At 35.3% G+C, this 18,620-nt stretch overlaps 1 protein-coding gene and 1 pseudogene across 5 annotated transcripts; one reads left to right on the top strand and one right to left on the bottom strand.

Moving 5' to 3' along the window:
• The first annotated feature begins 10,435 nt into the window (after window positions 1–10,435).
• LOC113356395 lies at window positions 10,436–12,578 on the top strand (annotated as a pseudogene).
• Window positions 12,579–12,882: 304 nt separating this feature from the next.
• On the bottom strand, window positions 12,883–18,416 carry LOC113356394 (mediator of RNA polymerase II transcription subunit 7a-like). Of its 5 annotated transcripts, none has more exons than XM_026599508.1 (7): window positions 18,247–18,416; window positions 17,585–17,764; window positions 15,615–15,783; window positions 15,403–15,472; window positions 13,799–13,965; window positions 13,629–13,702; window positions 12,883–13,345 (listed from the first exon to the last, which is right to left on the bottom strand). In XM_026599508.1, the coding sequence occupies exons 2-7, from the start codon at window positions 17,620–17,622 to the stop codon at window positions 13,285–13,287; spliced, it is 579 nt and encodes a 192-aa protein (XP_026455293.1). In that variant the 5' UTR covers window positions 17,623–17,764; window positions 18,247–18,416; the 3' UTR covers window positions 12,883–13,284. The 5 variants fall into 5 exon arrangements, with proteins under 5 accessions (XP_026455293.1, XP_026455296.1, XP_026455292.1 ...); XM_026599511.1 differs by having other exon boundaries at window positions 15,615–15,769; XM_026599507.1 differs by having other exon boundaries at window positions 17,585–17,686.
• Window positions 18,417–18,620: the final 204 nt, after the last annotated feature.

Below are 18,620 nucleotides of genomic sequence, written 5' to 3'. Positions count from 1 at the left end.
GATGGAAGTGTGATTGACTACATCTGAGGCGTGTACATGACGATTTGGGACTTTCTGAAAGAAGATTAACGCGTGTTGAAGATAAAAATGGAAAATAAAATATTCTTAGAATATCTTTCTTTACTGCGGAGTTATGAAGATTATTTGGAGTAATGGCAAGGATTTTCTTAGCCAGGTTGAGTATAAATAGACTCCTGGGGTATCACTGAAGGGTGTCGAGAGTCTGGGGGGATGAGGGATACTTTAGAAGACAACACAGGCGAGAAATCAATGTTGCAGAGAACTCCATTGTTGCTTCTGGTGAAGAACACACGAAGAACAACGACCCACAGAGAACCGTCATTCATGCTACAGTGGAGTGGCAAACTTATTTGCACAGTAACAGCGACACTAGGGAAGACGTATCTGCAACAGTGACAGCGACACAGAACCGTGGGTCTTAGAGAAACAGTAACACATATAACTGTTACAAACCCGGTTTTCATTATATTTCTCCCTTTTCATCATTTGTAAACCCATCTTTGAGCATAAATGAAATCAACTTTTGAGCGTGTTTCCAACATGATGAGAGGCTAATTTCTCCCACAACCAAGGCAGTGAGGAAGCTATTTACGCATGAGTAATTGGTAATCATTTATTTCCTCTAATTTATAATTTATAATTGACTCAATCACTGTTTTTGCAGAGTTTTTAATTGTTTGCAAAAAATTTCTTCATTAGTTGTGATTCAATTAGATAGGTTATGCTTTGTTTAGATAATCTATGTTTAGGGATACAATTAATTTTTGAGAATTTTCAAGATTATTTGTGAATTAAGAAATAAGTGTCCGAAAAGATAATTAGAGTTTTGGATTGTTTACCATAATTTATTCATGTGTAATAGTGAAATCAGTGTCTTGGTTGTTTTCTCATACCTCTCGCCCACTTTGTTAATATTTTTGTATATAATTTTATTAAATATTTAAATTTAATCTTCACAAGACCGAGAGTTTGAACCTCATTACTACAACAACAACAATCAAAATATAATCATTTTGGCGCCGCCGAAGCGGATTTGTGCTTAGGTAGAATATTTAGGTTTTTTTTTATTTCATTTGTTCTTTTTACGTTTCTTTGGGCGTGTCTTTGTATTACAGGTTTGAATTTGGATACTAAAGACTTGGAATCAAAGCTTAAAGCCAAAAGAGAAGGAAAAAGACAAAGCAAAAAAAAAAAGAGCGAAAGAAAAATTAAAAAAAAAAAGAAGAGAGAATTTATTTTTTATTTTTTAGAGACCTTCCATTTTTTGTAATTATTTTCTTTTTATTTCTTTTCTTTTGCACTTTATTTGGATTTGGACTTGGACAATTATTTTTTTTTAAACCCTAAGGAAGGGTACATTAAATATAAAATTGTTTGCAGGGAAGGACGACGATTACAATATCGTCTCGGCCCCTCGGGTTCGCACATGACATAGGAGTCGTGGCCCGAGTCGACTTCAGCGGTTCTGCGCCCGTCTGGTACAGTACGGGAGGTAAGCTTTCGAAATACCCGCGAATCCCCTGTCAGCGGGTTTATTGTATGCCTTAAGGTGAATATATGCTGAGGATTTGAATACAGTTGTTTTAATTTCCTATTAAAGGGCAAGGCCTGGCCAAATTAAGATAAGGACTCGGATTTCATCACCGTTTCCTTCTTGCACGCCTTAGGAAAACGAAACCAAACGCGAACCTAAGCTTAAAATTTTGACTAGAACGAGACCTATAGGGTAACGAGCTTAATAGGAAAGTCGTTCGAAAAATATTGGTTACTCTTTTGAGCATGCTTTGAAGTTCATAATGGTTTCTGCGAGTTTAATGCGTGACTGCGCCGCCTTATAATATCGGTGAGACCTTGGGTATCAAAGCTCCTCGCAGCTTCCCTCATCTCAATTCAACTTACTTAAACTCGGATTGATTCCAGAGAGGTTTGCTCAAATTGTAACGAATTCCTTTTCGAAAGATTAGAAGCTGGTCTAGAAACAATCTAAGTGGAGCCATCATGCTTGTTGTTTGCTAGATTTTATAGGTTTGATTTGGTCGAGTCAGCTTTGTTTGTGATTGTGTAGAATTCCCTTGCAATTAAGAATGTCGAACTGGTATGATAGAAGCCAATACAATGATTATCGACCTGAATTTCAATATGGACATCACCCTTTTTATGACCATGTTGGGAATAGTGGTTGGGAACGCCATCCTTTGGAAGGATATGGGTCATACCCTGGTGAACCCAATTACTATCCCCACATGCATCATTCTTACGAGCAAGAAGATTATAGTACTAGTTTTTCGTCTCTAGAGGATACAATCAAACTATTGAAAAGTAGTCCTTTTTATGATCCCTCTGTTCCTATTCCTCCTTTAGAAGAGTCCCTCAGGAAGTTAGCTGAGTCGACGCGTAAGTTAGCTGAGATGAATAGTGTAATTATAGACGAAAGAACTACAATAATGAATGAACCTTCTTTAGAAGACCACATCAAGCGGATAGCTGAGACGAACGAAAGAATTGCTCGAAATTACTTGAATTGACAATATATTGTATCCAATAATACCCTTGAGAACGAAAGATAGTTATATTTCTCCCTTTTCATCATTTGTAAACCCATCTTTGAGCATAAATGAAATCAACTTTTGAGCGTGTTTCCAACATGATGAGAGGCTAATTTCTCCCACAACCAAGGCAGTGAGGAAGCTATTTACGCATGAATAATTGGTAATCATTTATTTCCTCTAATTTATAATTTATAATTCACTCAATCACTGCTTTTGCAGAGTTTTTAATTCTTTGCAAAAATTTTCTTCATTAGTTGTGATTCAATTAGATAGGTTATGCTTTGTTTAGATAATCTATGCTTAGGGATACAATTAATTTCTGAGAATTTTCCAGATTATTTGTGAATTAAGAAATAAGAGTCTGAAAAGATAATTAGAGTTTTGGATTGTTTACCATAATTTATTCATGTGTAATAGTGAAATCAGTGTCTTGGTTGTTTTCTCATACCTCTCGCCCACTTCGTTAATATTTTTGTACATAATTTTATTAAATCTTTAAATTTAATCTTCACAAGTCCAAGAGTTCGAACCTCATTACTACAACAACAACAATCAAAATATAATCAGATGGTCCTGCGAAAATTAGAGAGTTTGCGAGATTAACATTTGTTAGGTTGCGAGAATGTCGCAAGCCATATCCGAAAATAAAGGTTAGCTGTCATCCACTATGTACTTCCCTATAAATAGTCGTTCAGTTGTAAAGGAAAGAGAGAGATCTTTTTCGGAGTGAGAAGCAAGTAAATAGGAGAGAGAAAATCTAGAACAGTGGTTATTCTTGATTCCTTTATCTTTTCTTGTAAGATTATTCAAAGATTCATCAATAAAATTAAGATTGTTAATCTAAAATACGATGAATGTTAATGAAATCATATGAGGGGTGTAGTGTAGGATTTCCTGCAACTACACTTAGTTGGTTCAACAATAGTTAACCAAATGGTTAGCCATATGAGTACTTCCATATCAACCATATTCTTCTTTATTCAATTGCTTAGATCTTATAGAAGTATACAAGACACAATCTCATGAACTTTATAGCCACGGTTTGCAAGTATGCATTCCTTAGTTTATATAAGTTTAAGTTCACAAATAACCGTTTTTAGAAAATAACCAACTTAAGTACGCACACTAGTACGCGGACTTGAGTACCCGGAATAAGTTTGTTTTCAGTTCACAAACTCCATCAGAAATTCACGGGACGTGAACTTCCAACAGTGCGCGTACTGGTACGCGGACTTTAGTTCCGGTTTTTCTGAGCAGCAAAGTACGCATACTTTGGTTCAAGGAATAAGGACTTATACACATATGTGTTACCACACAATGTTTATATCCCTCCAAGGTTATATATTCTAAACTCTCATTTCAATCATTGAAACATTCTTAGAGGACGTTATATAGTTGTTATTCACAAGCTATTTTCGTCAAAGCAATTTTCAAGTAATTGAAACTTAATATGAATTTTGTCACTAGTAAAGATGAGCTTGGACAAAGCGAAAGCTTACCAACACATATTTTGAGAAATAGATAAGCGAGATAAACTCGGCTCAAAATAGCAAATGTGTATCAAAGTCTATATAGCAATACGACTTTTGTCTCAAGATATGAGATAGAGTAGATAGACTTTTGAGTGATAGATAATTTCAAGTCTCCACATACCTTTTAGTCGATGAAGTTCCACCAGTTCCTTGAGTAGTTCTTCGTCTTTGTATGATGATCGCCATGGAGTCTTGATCTCAACTACACTTTCTATCCTAGTCCGAGACTTAGCTAATAGTAGACTAGAAATTAAGCCTTATAGTTTTGATCACTAACATTGACAAACATGCTTGAGATATCAACGCATGTGAGTTCGATCGAGAAGTGCTCTAACAAAACCGTTCCAACCTTTATGTGGTAAAAGTTGCTTATTTTGTTGTTGTTTTGTTCTTGCGAGAGGATGACAATACACTGGGGGGGAGTTCTTATTTGAACTTGCGATTAATGATATATCTTTCTGAGGAGAAGTGGTTACGGAAATTGAGGTAACGATTTTATTTGTCAATTAATTGTTTTTCATGTTTAATAAAAGCCTGTTTATATTGCATATATTTTTCTTTTGCTTAACAAAATGCCGGTACAATTGATATGTTCCATTATTGTGTATGGATTGTTTATGTGATTCAATTGTTTCTGGTTAAGAAAAACTGTGTCAATTTAATTGTTTTATGGTTTGATATCTTGTTTATTGTTGGGTATCAAGTGTTTTTTCTTAACGAAATTCGTTGCGATTCCGGTGCCGTAATATATATATTTGTTTCAATTGCTTCCGGTTAAGGAAAATAACTTTGTAAGTCAATTTTTTGGTTTGTATCTATTGTTTATGTCTTAACAAAATTACGGGGTCTTTTTTTTAGTCCAATTTATTCCGGATAAGAGAAACTAGGTTGATTCTGATCTTAGTTAGACTTATCAATTTGTTGGATTCGGTTATTCAAGTATAATCGAATGCCTTGGCAAGAAAAACTAGTTAACTAACCTAGTGTTTGTCTTGTATAAAGGGAAAGGTCTAAGTTCTTTTCTGAATAATTAGAGCTTGATGAGAAAAATAAAGTTAATTCTGATCTTTATTTTGGTTTTATCGAAACAAGCTATTGTACATACGCAATCGGTTCAACAATAGATTTAAGTTTCTTAGTCAATTTGTTGGACTATAAGGGAAAATTTCTTCGGGAAATTGTTTCCTTGATAACATATTGAAACTAAATTACTTTTGTAGTTTCAGTTAATATTGGTTATCTAAAATAGCATGTGAAACCTTCGTGCTTTACTCTTGTAGGTTGTACAAGTCTTATAGATTTGTAAGATCATTTCGGTCTGTCCTTTATTTTCTCGAACCTTTGTCATTTTGTGACAAAAAGGGGGAGAAATATACGGAGTAAACAAGAGCCTTTGTCAACAAATCATTAAATATCTTTTAGCAAGATTGATTAGAGTGGTTACTAAACATAGTCTTCCTTTGTTGTTTGGAATACAATCCAAAGGACTTGCTATTCACGTGCGTGACTCTAGAAGTCGAAGGCGCAGGGATACTGACGAAACTAAGTAGCTAGGGGTAGTCTGATTGGTCTCAACTATACGAAGTTCGTATTAGATTTGTATAACAACTTAATTCTGAGAGTACTCAAAATTGGATTAGGTCCCAGGGTTTTTCTGCATTTGCGGTTTCCTCGTTAACAAAATATTGTGTGTCATTTACTTTTTTTTCCACATTATAATTGTTATTATAATTAAGTAATTACACACATACATTAGTTCCGTAACACTTGATATTGATCCTATAGAGTTTCGGTTATTACCGAACCTATTATCAAGTGCACACTTTGTTGTCGTATCGTCTCGATATTGTATCCATAGTCAATCACACAAGTGACATTGTTGTTGTAATGTATCGATCTCGTATCCATAGACGATCACACGTAGTGTGAACCGAATTTTTTGTATTGTCTCGACTTTGTCCATAGACGATCACATTCGGTACATGACTTGTAGGTTGATAAATAAAAGATTATGGTGTATTTGGGTACCCTCGTCTTTTGAAATCTCTTGATATATATTCAATGACACTAGAATCACTTTGTCAGGCGTTGAATAATTACAGTCAGTATGCAACATGAAATGGATGTTTAGGTAGTATTTTTAATTAGATGGTCAAACTTGGACCATCCTAAAGGGTTTGGTTAGCACTTGGAGTGATTTTTTTTTGAAGGAATGAGGAGCATGAGAGCTAAAAGTTCATTGATTAATAAAATATAATTACATAATATTCAATTACATTCATGAATCGAAATACATGATTAGTACAATAATTTGAAACGAAGAAAATCGAAAACAAAAATCTGCACCAAATATATGTAAACCGACAGGGGAATAGAAATCTTCTAATGGTTTATCACCATTTTGTTGGATACACTCCGAGAAGATGTGATGCTTCCATAAAAGAAGTAATATGCCCAAATTCAACATCGAATTCTGTAATCTATGTTCATCACGTCTGTAGATGGTTGTAGGAAAGATTGAATGAAATCGAAGCCCCTCCAGGAGGTATGAGAAATCGTAATGACACAAATTGCCATACGTATCAGAACATACTACAATATCAATTGCTATAATGCAATTTGTTTTATTTAAGTATATATTACATAAGTAATTCTACCCGGATCTTAAACTAAATTAAAATCCGGGTAGAAAATAAGAAGATGGTTGAGAAAATTTAATGGAGAAGATGAAGATAACTACTATGGGAAGGAGATAACTGTTTATGTTAAAAGATAAAAGTTGCAGAGAAAAATAAGGAGAGAGATAAAAGGGATTTTGTGAATAACCATCTTCACTTGGAGTAATTATACAAACTATTTACACCTACATACACATGACGGGAATGAATGACCTAGAAATTTTGTTATATAATGATGGTTTTCCCATTGATGTGACACTAATGAATCTTGACTAATATATTTTTACTAGATCAATGAGCAATGCATTTTTATTAGTATGCGTTTCTTATATGTTCTACATTACTAAAAATTTTGTGTTATTTGAGGTTCTACGAGAGACTATAATATGTTCTTGATGTGATGATCTAAGGGATCAAGAAAATTAACAGAATGATGACATATTCAATGTAAAATGTATTTATTGTGCCTTGTAAAAAAGGTGTACATTTCCCTATTACCTTGGAAATCACAAGGATGCTCTAACCAGAAGTCCAGAGATTAATTTGGGATATGCTTTAGGTACATTTTTAATTCCAAATGTGTGATATATATTGCACCAACCTTTAGTATAAAATTTAATGACTGGACTAGTGGATAGTACATGTATCTTTTATATGCCTTTGTATACTTCATAAAGACCCGTGAAACATTTTATGTATACTATTTGATTGAAAGGCTAAGTTGTTATTGACAAAAAAAATTAATGGGAACTAAAAGATATTATGAATGAAATGGTCTTTGTCAAACTCAATGCATTATGTTTGTTGTAAATATGCAGTGAATTGCGTGTATGAATACACCAGGGACCCAAAAACAATTACTAGGGTAATATGATTGGATATCAACGGTACTTAAGATACACTTTGAATTGTCTATGTGACACATATTAATTTCAAGCTTAATAAGATCTCGGCCTCTGTGTGTACCCTCATAAGATTCGTTTATCGAACGGAAATTATTTAAACAGACATGATAAACTCGATTTGCGAAGAAATTAAAAATCACGCGCTTTAATGCAAGCATGAGAGAAAAATATTCCTCTGTGTCTGAAGCTTGTGGCCACCATTGCTGACACTCAACTGACTATGCGGGTCTAAAGTAAATGAGCAACGACACATTATAAAATACTCGGAGAAGGCTAATTCGTTGAACTACTACGTTCTAATGAAGTGATCTCAATAAAATTTTGAAGTCAAGAAGATCCAAATGGACTTATACGATCAAGATAATCTCAGTGGACTTGTGAAGTCGGGAGAATCTGAATATACTTTATGAAGTCAAATGACAATTTGGGGATCCTTTGATGAACGAATATCTAGAGAGATAGTAAGTCAAATATCATAGTGTATGAGACTTAAACTCACAAATTAAAATCGTCATGGAGGACGATCAATCTTATCGACTGGAGATCCCTATATCAAGGTTCAATATGACAACTAATTTGGGGTGATTTTGAGATAAACACTATCTAGATAATTCGTTCTCAGTCCCTCCCTATGATTAACAGGTGTAATAGTGTGATTGCATATGAAGGATGGTTTTTTAGAAGTCTACTTAGCTGTACGGTTTCATTTTGAAGTGGGGTGTAGCATAACATTCTTGATAGACTAACTTATCTGAACATGAAAGTGGGTCGCTTCCAATGAGAATGTGAGCGAATAGTCTGGAGAATTCATAAAATCCGAGATTGCCCATGGACAAAATGGGAACAACAGAAAAAGCTTGGCAGCATCGCTGGAGATGTTATGCGTGGTTCTAGTTGACTGGACAACAATAACCGTTGGACAGTTCAGGACACCTCGTGCACTGCTAACAAGTAACCTAAGTAATCACTCACAAAGAAAAGATTCAATCCTAGTGACACCTTTGCTAATCCACGATGTTTCCTGTTTTATGGTGATTTATTATATTCTTTATTAAAGTTTTTATTTATACGAGGGATTGCAGGAAAGGAAGAGTTTTTAAATAAGATTTTAAAAATAAGGGAAAGAAAACCCCTCATAAGTTTCAACCCCTCAAGTTAGCATAAAGTTTTTTACATGAGTTTTTAAAGGTTGATTTGATCGCATATCTTTGAGGATTTATGTCGCTCTTATTTATGCACTTCTAAATCCGGGATACGTCTCAACTTCGAGATAACTTCCAATTGTGATATTTTTTTATCAAGTAACTTGGAATATTCGAGAACTTTCTTTTAGAGCTTTGGAATAAGATCAAAATCCGAGGAGGTGAAATTGGACTAATACTTTGATGAAGATTGACTTATGGAATTGAATCAGTGGACTATGCCGGCGAATACTGGATTAGAAGCAGTTGTCGGGAAAACTGGGTCAACCGGTGGTTTTTCATCGTTGGGACCGGTTGTTGATATGTAAGACGCTTTTATTGGTGTCAGAATAATATGGTTCTCACAGTTGTGTCGTCATTTTCTTGGTTCACTTAACAAAAGAGGAAAATATCTGGGAAAATGTGCAAATTTAATGGTTTTCTCATTGCGGTCCTTGAGCGTGTCTCTTCATATACTGCGCGGTTCATCAGCACCCGCCATTGGTTTTTCTCCATCCGCGCAGTTCAAATAAACCCGCTGGCGCCTTAGAGTAATTCGCGCGTCTCGTTTCAGCTCACCAACGGCTACATCTGAATGGCTCTAAATTTAGTCATCCAATGGCTCTCTTTGAATTCCTATAAATACTACTCATTTCAACCTAAAATTCACACCTTCATCTCTAAATCTCTTTCAAAAATCAGCGAAAATTTTCTCCAAGAGTGTCTCCCAGAATTCGTGGTATAAATTACACTCTAGAAGAGGACTTAACTAATGCAATGAATGAAAATTGGTAATGAAAGGAAACAATCGGTTTATATATGTCATATTTAAAATCCGATTGTGGGAATCTGTTTATAAAACATGTCAACGTTAACCGATTATTGATGTTCTCTGTTAATTCGTAAATACCAATCCAGAATCGGGTTACAAGTGAATGAACGTAAACCGGTCTTGGGCACTGTTTACGAAAAAAATCAAAATGTTGGTGTTTTGATGAACTCTCTAACATTAGTTAATCTCGCATCCAAAACAAAATTAATCCCTAATACGATTAATTAGTACTAATTAATCAGGGGTAAAATAGGTAGTTTGGTAATTATTTTGATAAGGGGTGGTGTAAAGTGATTTCTAGTGACCTTTTTTGTCATCTAGTTATAAGCCCCAATTTAGCCAGGTTTTTTTATCCATTTTGCCCCTATTTATATTACTTGGTTATACTCACATTTAAGTTTATGTTTCTAACATAGGAAATATAATAAGGGATAAATCAGGAAAAGTCATGTATATTTATGAAATCAGAAAAGAATTTTTAATTTAAGAGATTTGGTCCCTCCGACTATATACGTGGTACAGAGGGAGTACATGGGTTTACAAGATAACAAAACACTTTAAACAATCGCCCTCTAAATGGATTCTCCGAACATTCTTCATTGGATTATTGAGGATTTCTTGCCGTGCAAGTACTTGTTTTTATTTGAGATTTCTTGCCGTTCCCAACACGTAGTACCAAGGAAGTCTATTAAAAAATCCTCGACGGAGACCTTCATTAATCACCAGAAACATGTATAGTCAAGACATCTTCAGAACCGGCTTTCATACTCAAATTAATTACCAGAAACCTGCATAGTGGAGAGACATCCTTTTACAACGGGCTTTCATATTCTCTAGAAGCACCAGCTACACCACACAAAATTGTTGGTGACTAGTCTATTTGTACGATGTTTATTCATTTCCTTTCTCATTTCCGCAGCCATGTAATATAGCACGGGGTACTAGTACTACTATCTAACAATCAACCCTTAGGACAAAGAAATCTGGGGGCACACCGCCCTATATTAATCACCCAGTACTACGAGATGTGTCCACAGACTCTACCACTCGCTCCAAAATGGTTGGTCAATATGGGATTCTTGGGTACAGAAGGTTTCTAATTATGAAAAGTTGCTATTGACAGGGCCATTCTGATGGCCAGTTTTAAGCTATAAAATTAAAAACTAGCTCATAAATCATGATCACACCATTTTTCTTTGCCTTTCTCAAGCAACCACTGAAGTAAAACTAAAAAACAAGAGAATGAGTTCTTCCATACCCGTTAATGTTAATGAATTAAACCATCAAGATTTAGAAGAAAATGACGATCAACTCTGCATTTTAGCATGTCAAATAGCAGCTTGTTCAGGACTTCCGATGGCTTTAAAAGCTGCATTAGATCTTGATTTACTCGAAATCATAGCTAAAGCTGGTCCAAATGCATATATCTCATCATTAGAGATTTCATCTAAGTTAGGTACTCAAAATCCCAATGCACCTTCCATGTTAGATAGGCTTTTGCTATTGTCAACAAGCTTTTCTATTCTCAAATGCTCACAAATCACTACCCAAGATGGCAAGATTCAACGACTCTATGGGTTAGCACCTGTTTGCAAGTATTTTACTAGGGATCCAGAAAACGGTGTCTCCATTGCTCCTTTAGCTGTGATGAATACAGATAGGGTCTTCATGGATAGTTGGTAAGATTTTATTTGGTACGAGTATAATATAGCGAAGATTCAGCAACCAAAACTCTTGCTTGGCTTTAAAACGTTTAGCTCATAAATTAAACTCCTTTCGTCTGTGCTTATTTTTCCTGTGTCAGGTACCACTTTAAAGATGATGTAATGGAAGGTGGAATTCCTTTTAATAGAGCTCATGGGATGAGTGCATTTGAATATCCAGGGGTAGATCTTCGATTCAATCAAGTTTTTAATAAAGCTATGTCAGATCACACTACCTTGACTATGACAAAAGTATTTGAAAAATACAAAGGATTTGAAGGTATTAAAGTGTTGGTTGATGTTGGTGGTGGTGTTGGAGTCACAACTAAATTGATTACTGCTAAGTATCCTCAACTTAAGGGTATCAATTTCGACTTGCCTCATGTATTAGCAGATGCACCGGCATATCCTGGTACCACTTCTTTCCATCATATAGTCACATGTTGTGTGCTTAAGCCAAACTAAATATAAATATCATGTATCATTCGTCGACAGTTCAGAAGAAAAAAAAACATAATCTCTTAGCTTTTTCGTTTCTGTTATTACCAAGAGTTATTAATAAAACCGTGTTGCAGGAGTGGAGAATGTTGGAGGAGACATGTTTGTCAGTGTTCCAAGAGGGGATGCCATTTTCATGAAGGTAACATTTTTGTTTACTGTGAACATTGTTAGGTTAACTGGATCAATAGTTGTTATTGATCTTCTTTCAATATAAATTACTGACTTACCATGCATGTACTACTTGCAGTGGATTCTTCATGATTGGAGTGATGAGTACTGCTTGAAACTCTTAAAAAACTGTTATGAAGCTCTACCAGACTGCGGAAAAGTGATCGTTGTTGAAGCGAATCTTCCGGCAGTCATTGATGAAGTGTTACCTCGAAACTTTTGTTTGAACAAGATATGGTCATGTTAACTCAGAACCCTGGAGGTAAAGAAAGGACATTTTCAGAATTGGAAGACCTGGCAAAGCAATCTGGATTTGCTAGCTGTGAGACTATGTTCTGTTTACTACAGTTACGTTATGGAGTTCCGTAAAACAGCAAAGAATTAGCATTTTAGGAATTAGTATTTGGCTTAAATATGATGGATAAAACTCTGTATCTTCCGGATCCTATGGGCATGAATTCCAATTGTCTGCATTCTTTAGTCTTGATAATCGTACACTTGCTTTTAATCCTGCTCCAGACATTTTATTTTTAACCCACCACTGTAGTAATAATGGTCCCGACATTTTGTCCCATTACTGTTGGATTGCATCCCATAGTGGGGCTACCAAACTCTTGCTATAGTTTAAAGGTGACGACTGACGAGGTAACTACAGGGTGATGGACGGCAACTACGTCAAAAAAAAATGAAACAAAGATATGGTATTCCTCACTAAAAAATTCTCAGACAGTTAAAGTCTGAGAAGCACGGTGGTAGACTGGTAGTAAGTGGCACGTGCTATATATACAGACAAAGTAAGAATGATAACCAGATTCGGAATACTCACTGAAAGAAAAATTAAGCAAAGTAACAACACCAACTGTAAAGAGTAATATAATGAGACGATGAACATCCCTACTAAGTATTATCGCCAACAGAAACTAAATTAGTGCCTACTTCTGCAACATTGATACGACCATGAAGGCAGCAGTCAAAGCAGTTAACTGACACACTAATACACCAAATCAAGGACTAGCCATATTCTTCAATCTTAGGTTTAGCAAACTTGTGGGAGGCTTTTTACAATATGAAAATATGCAAGAACTAAGTATTACATTCTAATTTTCCATAGTGACATCAACTATCTGAGTTTATTGATGCACTTGTAATGAGGTTAGTCAGAACCGGCATGCAAACAACAAGTTTTGGCAAGAGATGTCAGTAATTCTTGGCGGCTAGTGACCATCTAAGCATCCGAGTGACTCCTTCAGAAGTTTATGTGCCTCTTCTCTTCTTCTGAATTATGAAGACAGAAAACACCAGTTACGAAAAGAGAAAAATTACTCTAGCCACTGGTTCAATTCACATGTCACAACTTGATTATATTATTGATGCTAAATGAGTTACGTTGATAGAAAACCTTGTTGAAGGCAGTGAAAATAGCTATGAATTGCTAAAACAATAATTCTAATGCAGTGTGTTGAGAAGGCCACTCCTACATGTATCGGTTTGTAGTTGAGTTATTCTCGAACTTCAAATAGAAGAAAATTAAAAAAAGAGGGTAATACCACATTATTACCTCTTTATATCTTCAACAGCTTCTCTCCGCCGTTGTATCTGAAGTTCTAGTATGTGAATTAGCGTTGCTCTGGCCTGAAAAAGCAACAAACAACAATATGATTAGGTCAGTACGCTATGAATAAACTTAAAGCAAGTAATAAGTTCAAAATAAATAATATGATTATGCACCTGATGGGGGCGCAAAGAATTTAGAAGATGGTGCATGTTTTTAAATATAAGAGATATGTCCTCGACTCTCCTTGCATACTGCGATGGCCTCTCAACAAGAACATCTGCAAGCTCCAAAATGTGTAGCTGTAATTCTCTATTCAGTGATCTCAGTTCCTTCTTGAAGTCTGTAAGATAGTAGTTAGATTTCAGCCATTAGGCAATCATATTTAACAAAATAGTACACTGTTGACATGGCAGAACCCATTTTTCCCCTCAAAGAAGCTTTTAAACACTAAAAATGCTCCTCCAGATCTTCTGATACACATAAAAGTTCAACGCAGAGAAAAATAGATTTACTGCGTAACTATTCCCACAGAATTCGAATATCGACTATCCTATCAGAATGATTTTAGAAGCTCTAACATCTTATTAGTATACATTTAAGCAGGGTAAAGAACCAGGTAGGCCAAGCTAACCTCATGGTAGGAGATGAAAAAACAGTTTTGCATTGAATATCCATTTTTTGATTCTTTCAAAAACTTTGCATCTATGTCCAATGTAGGAATGCTGGTACACATGGATATCAATCCATGTCCATCATAAAGCAATTGATGCGTAGATAGCATTGCAACCATTTATAACCACTATTGCCGTCTCAAGATTCTCAACCAACTTAGATTCAGTTATCACCAAGAAAGAGCAACAAATGCTAAAACACAACCTCCAAAAACAAAAACAAGACTCCAGGTTCACATTCAATATTGTTGTCTCAACTTCCCCCCCTACTGCATCATAATGGAAGGTTCACTTCCAGTGCATCCTCAATAACCATTTCTAGAATCTTCTTATCACAAAAAGCTAAGTACGCCCTCGCATACATTTGACTAATTTCACGGATTATGGTAAACGCAACGCAAGTATCTCTTACCCTTTTCAGTACACCATAACTCAATGTTCTCTGGACAAAAGTCCTTCTCTAATATCCGTATATAGTTACACTGTGGGGAAAAGGTGGTCAATTCAAGAGAAACGTTTGAATAATGACAATGAAGTCGGCACATTAACATCATCGTACGACTATCATGTTATATTATATTGCGATCATCAGTATCCATTGCGAGTTGCACTTGCTGCTAACATGTATCCTTAGTTGTTTAAGAAACAAATGGTTGTGGTATCTCTCAACCAAATTTCACATAAATGTCATGCCATAGTCTATACTTTCTCTAGATTGAATAGTTAATTAGATGTTCAGGGCGCAGCGTTCACCATAGCCAGTCACAACTAATCCCTGATCCTTCGCACCAATCAGCTCTTCCTATGTCAACTAGCAATGCCATGACTCAAGATGATCATCTCGAGGGCACACAGTTCTGTAATTAAATTCCCAACTGTTGAGTTAAGGATAAAAGTGATATGTGATGAGAAGTAAACCACACTGGAGACTTGGAACTATTTCAAAATACAGTTTTAGATAGATTTGAACAGGAAGTTCGAATGATGCTACTGACTTCGTACATGATGCTACTGCCATGGGAACCAGTGGACTAGGAAATATAATAAGACTGTAAACACTTATCGGTGTAAATTCAGCCTTCAAAGTAACAGAGAGATAAACATACCAACATTCAGCCCTTCCGGATACAACTGACGGACTCCTTGGTCTTCTAAGCTTGGAAGCACATCATCCGTCTGATGTAAAAATGCACATAAAAGAAAAACATTAAGAACCCAAAAAATTGAACTTGATGCAGATTAAACCATAGGTATCCACAATCTATAGGCTAGACGACGCTATTTTTCTAAATCAAAAGAAGAGACATTGAAAACATACAGTGTATGTTGCGCCATACAAGATGTAGTTCCCTTCAATCGGCGGGGGAGGCTCTGGAGCAGATTTCGGGTCTTGAATGTAATCCTTGTAGAGCCTGTAATATGGTGGTGGAGGTGGGTATGTTGCTGTAGCCATTTCTTTCTCAGTTCTTGCAACTGTAAACAGTAATCTACAGTTTGAAGTTAATATCCGAATGCTACATTAAACCCTAAAATTAGCACAATTTAAGCCTAAAAAACCTAAATCAGTGTTTACTTCCAAGAATTAGGGTTTAAAAAAGATTAGCAGCACTATCACACCACATATTTCTTGCTAACTCCACAAACCCGTAAAATTAATACAAGTTTCAATGTTCAGCATCAACCATCATACCCTACTGCCATAATCGAACACTAGGCAGTCGAGTTTAGTAGAAGAAAACCTAAATATAGATTCATAGCATCCGAAATCCTCAACCACTGATTAAATAAGTCTATTAGTCAAAGGAAAGATAAATTTCAAAGTTTATGCCCTAGATCAGACATTTATACTTACAGTAATGGGATTTGTTCAGTAGAGAGTTGCTTGAAGAAGTACCTCAAAAGAAAACTGAATTTGGTGATCTTCTCTGGATTGCCTAGGAGATGTCGGTATTAGAGCATCTCCAACAGAAGGTGCAAAAAATCCTATGTGGATTTATTATTTAGACCTTTTATTTATGGGGTCTACACGTAGAGTAAATATAGAACCCCAATTCATATCTAAAAAACCATCTCCAACAGTAGAGAATTTTAATCTTTAGAATTTCACACGTGGAAAAGAACTATGGAGGGAATACGCCGGCCAAAACAAAATCTCTCGCTAAAATTCCTAACCAACAATTGCACGATAAGATTCAGAAACTAAAATCATGGGTGGAATACGCCCGTCAAAACAAAGTTCCCGCTAGAATTCCTAACCAACAGATTCATGATAAGATTAAGATTGGATCTTTATCTCCTATAAAAACCCTAGGGTTCCCAGTAGAGAAACACCAAAGTGAAGAAGAAAAAAAGTACAAGCAAGTTTTTGTGCTCTACTGTTCTTGTGTTCTCTATTGTTCACCTTGCAACAATGAGGATATCACTTATAAGCAAATTGAGAAAAGGAATTGGACAAGCACTAGGACGCACCCAACCCATTCTGCGTAACCACGTGATAACAAAAAACTAAACTACTTTGTGTAACCTCTAATATGCGCATACAAAGATAGATGAACGCCAAAAACCAGGGCCACACCTTGTTATTCAAACATATTAGTCAGTGTCTAGATGTCTGGTGCTATTAATCACGAGACTAAACAACATTTCTGATGAATATCTATCTTGTGAAACCGAAAGTTGAACAATTTACTAAAATGAAGAAAACAACATGCTATTTTTTCTTTTGTCCTGTATCTTTATCTCCTGTAAATTAGTAAGTACTTAATCCATGAAGTACTAGAATCTCTAACGAAGACAAAATGATCATTAATGAAAACTGATGACATGGTGATAACAATGACCAAAAAGTAATTTTTAACTATGTTCTTACTAGTTTCTTGATGGGCATCACAACTTTAAAAAATTAGAGAATATTAATATCATAGTAATTTTTAACTATGCTTGATAAGAATATTAATATCATTATTCGAATCTGACATTCCAAAAAATGTGCTATCACATTTCGATAAATCAAATAATTGTAATATACCTAACTTAATACCCGACTATTCCAGTATCTGTTACCAGTGATCAAGTCAACAATCTTGGTAGGAATATCATCAGGATTAATAGGAAATTCTATGTTAGATAACCATTACTAAGTTGGGGACAGATCCCATATGCAATTATGCTTTAAAATAATCGTATGCCCTTTCAGGACCTTGACCGGACAGGTGATCAAGAACCCATATATTCCCCCAAAATTAAAAACATTTCAAATTTTAAAAACTAATCAAAACAGATCCTTACCCAAGATGATGTAATGGGGCAATAACCAGAAGATGCATAACGGAACTGGACTGATGCTTGGTTCTCTCCTACTTATCTCAAGTCCTTTTGTCTCAACAATTGCTGCGATTTACATAGCAATTACTGATAAAAACATACCAAAACCCATCCTTTGCATCACATTAATCCCCTTATCACTTCCTTTAATTAATTGGTAAACTGGTGTTACTAGTTTGTCGTATAAAAGCATTAAAAGAATGATAGAAACATTTATCGCACTCTGCAATGTTGCTGGAGGTCTCATAATAAATTTTTAAAATCAACTAAATCCTAACAACAATCTTTAATCTTCCCCAAACTATCCACTAACATCACCTCTGTGGCTTAGTGTTCTCTGATTTGTTAAAGCTCCTGCTTATAAATTGTTAAATTGGGAAACCATTTCCAAGTAGTACTGCTAACACCCTAGCAAAATCAAACATGGATTCAACTTTACGGAATCAAAATTGGGAAACCATTTCCAACCGGCTCTAGAAAGGTTGCTATTTACTATATTTTCACACAAAAACCTAATAATCTGCGATGTTTTTATCGAAAAATTTAATTTGCTACAATTCATTCAATGGATTTCTAGTGATAAAATTGAAATCTCCAAATAGAAACGCATTAATCAGAAAACGTACCGATGTTTTGTGCAAAATCCTAGCTTTGTGTGCAAAACCCTAGCTTTCCAACAAGAAATATCAGTGAGAACGGAGAAGAAGACGAAGAAGAACGGAGAAGAAAGAAGAAGAAACAGAATGGTTGGAGTCGGCGAAATATAATGTGCCTCCAAAAGCCCAAACGTTTAAGATGTAACTAAAAATTTACCCATAACTTCTTAAATTTTAAACAAAATCTTGTTATATTTTAGGGGATAAAGAAAAAAAAAAAAATGTAGTTGTACGTTGTTGGAGCTTAGCTTGTTAGGCTTGTAACTAGTCAATGTAATACTCTTTATCTAAACTTAACCATAAATAAAATTTTAGGGGATAAAAAAAAAGAAGTTAAAAACGCA

This window comes from Papaver somniferum, chromosome 3 (genome assembly GCF_003573695.1).
Source record: "Papaver somniferum cultivar HN1 chromosome 3, ASM357369v1, whole genome shotgun sequence".
NCBI lineage: Eukaryota > Viridiplantae > Streptophyta > Magnoliopsida > Ranunculales > Papaveraceae > Papaver > Papaver somniferum.
The sequence above is the reverse complement of the archived record's forward strand: the minus strand, read 5'-3'. Positions and strand labels throughout refer to the sequence as shown.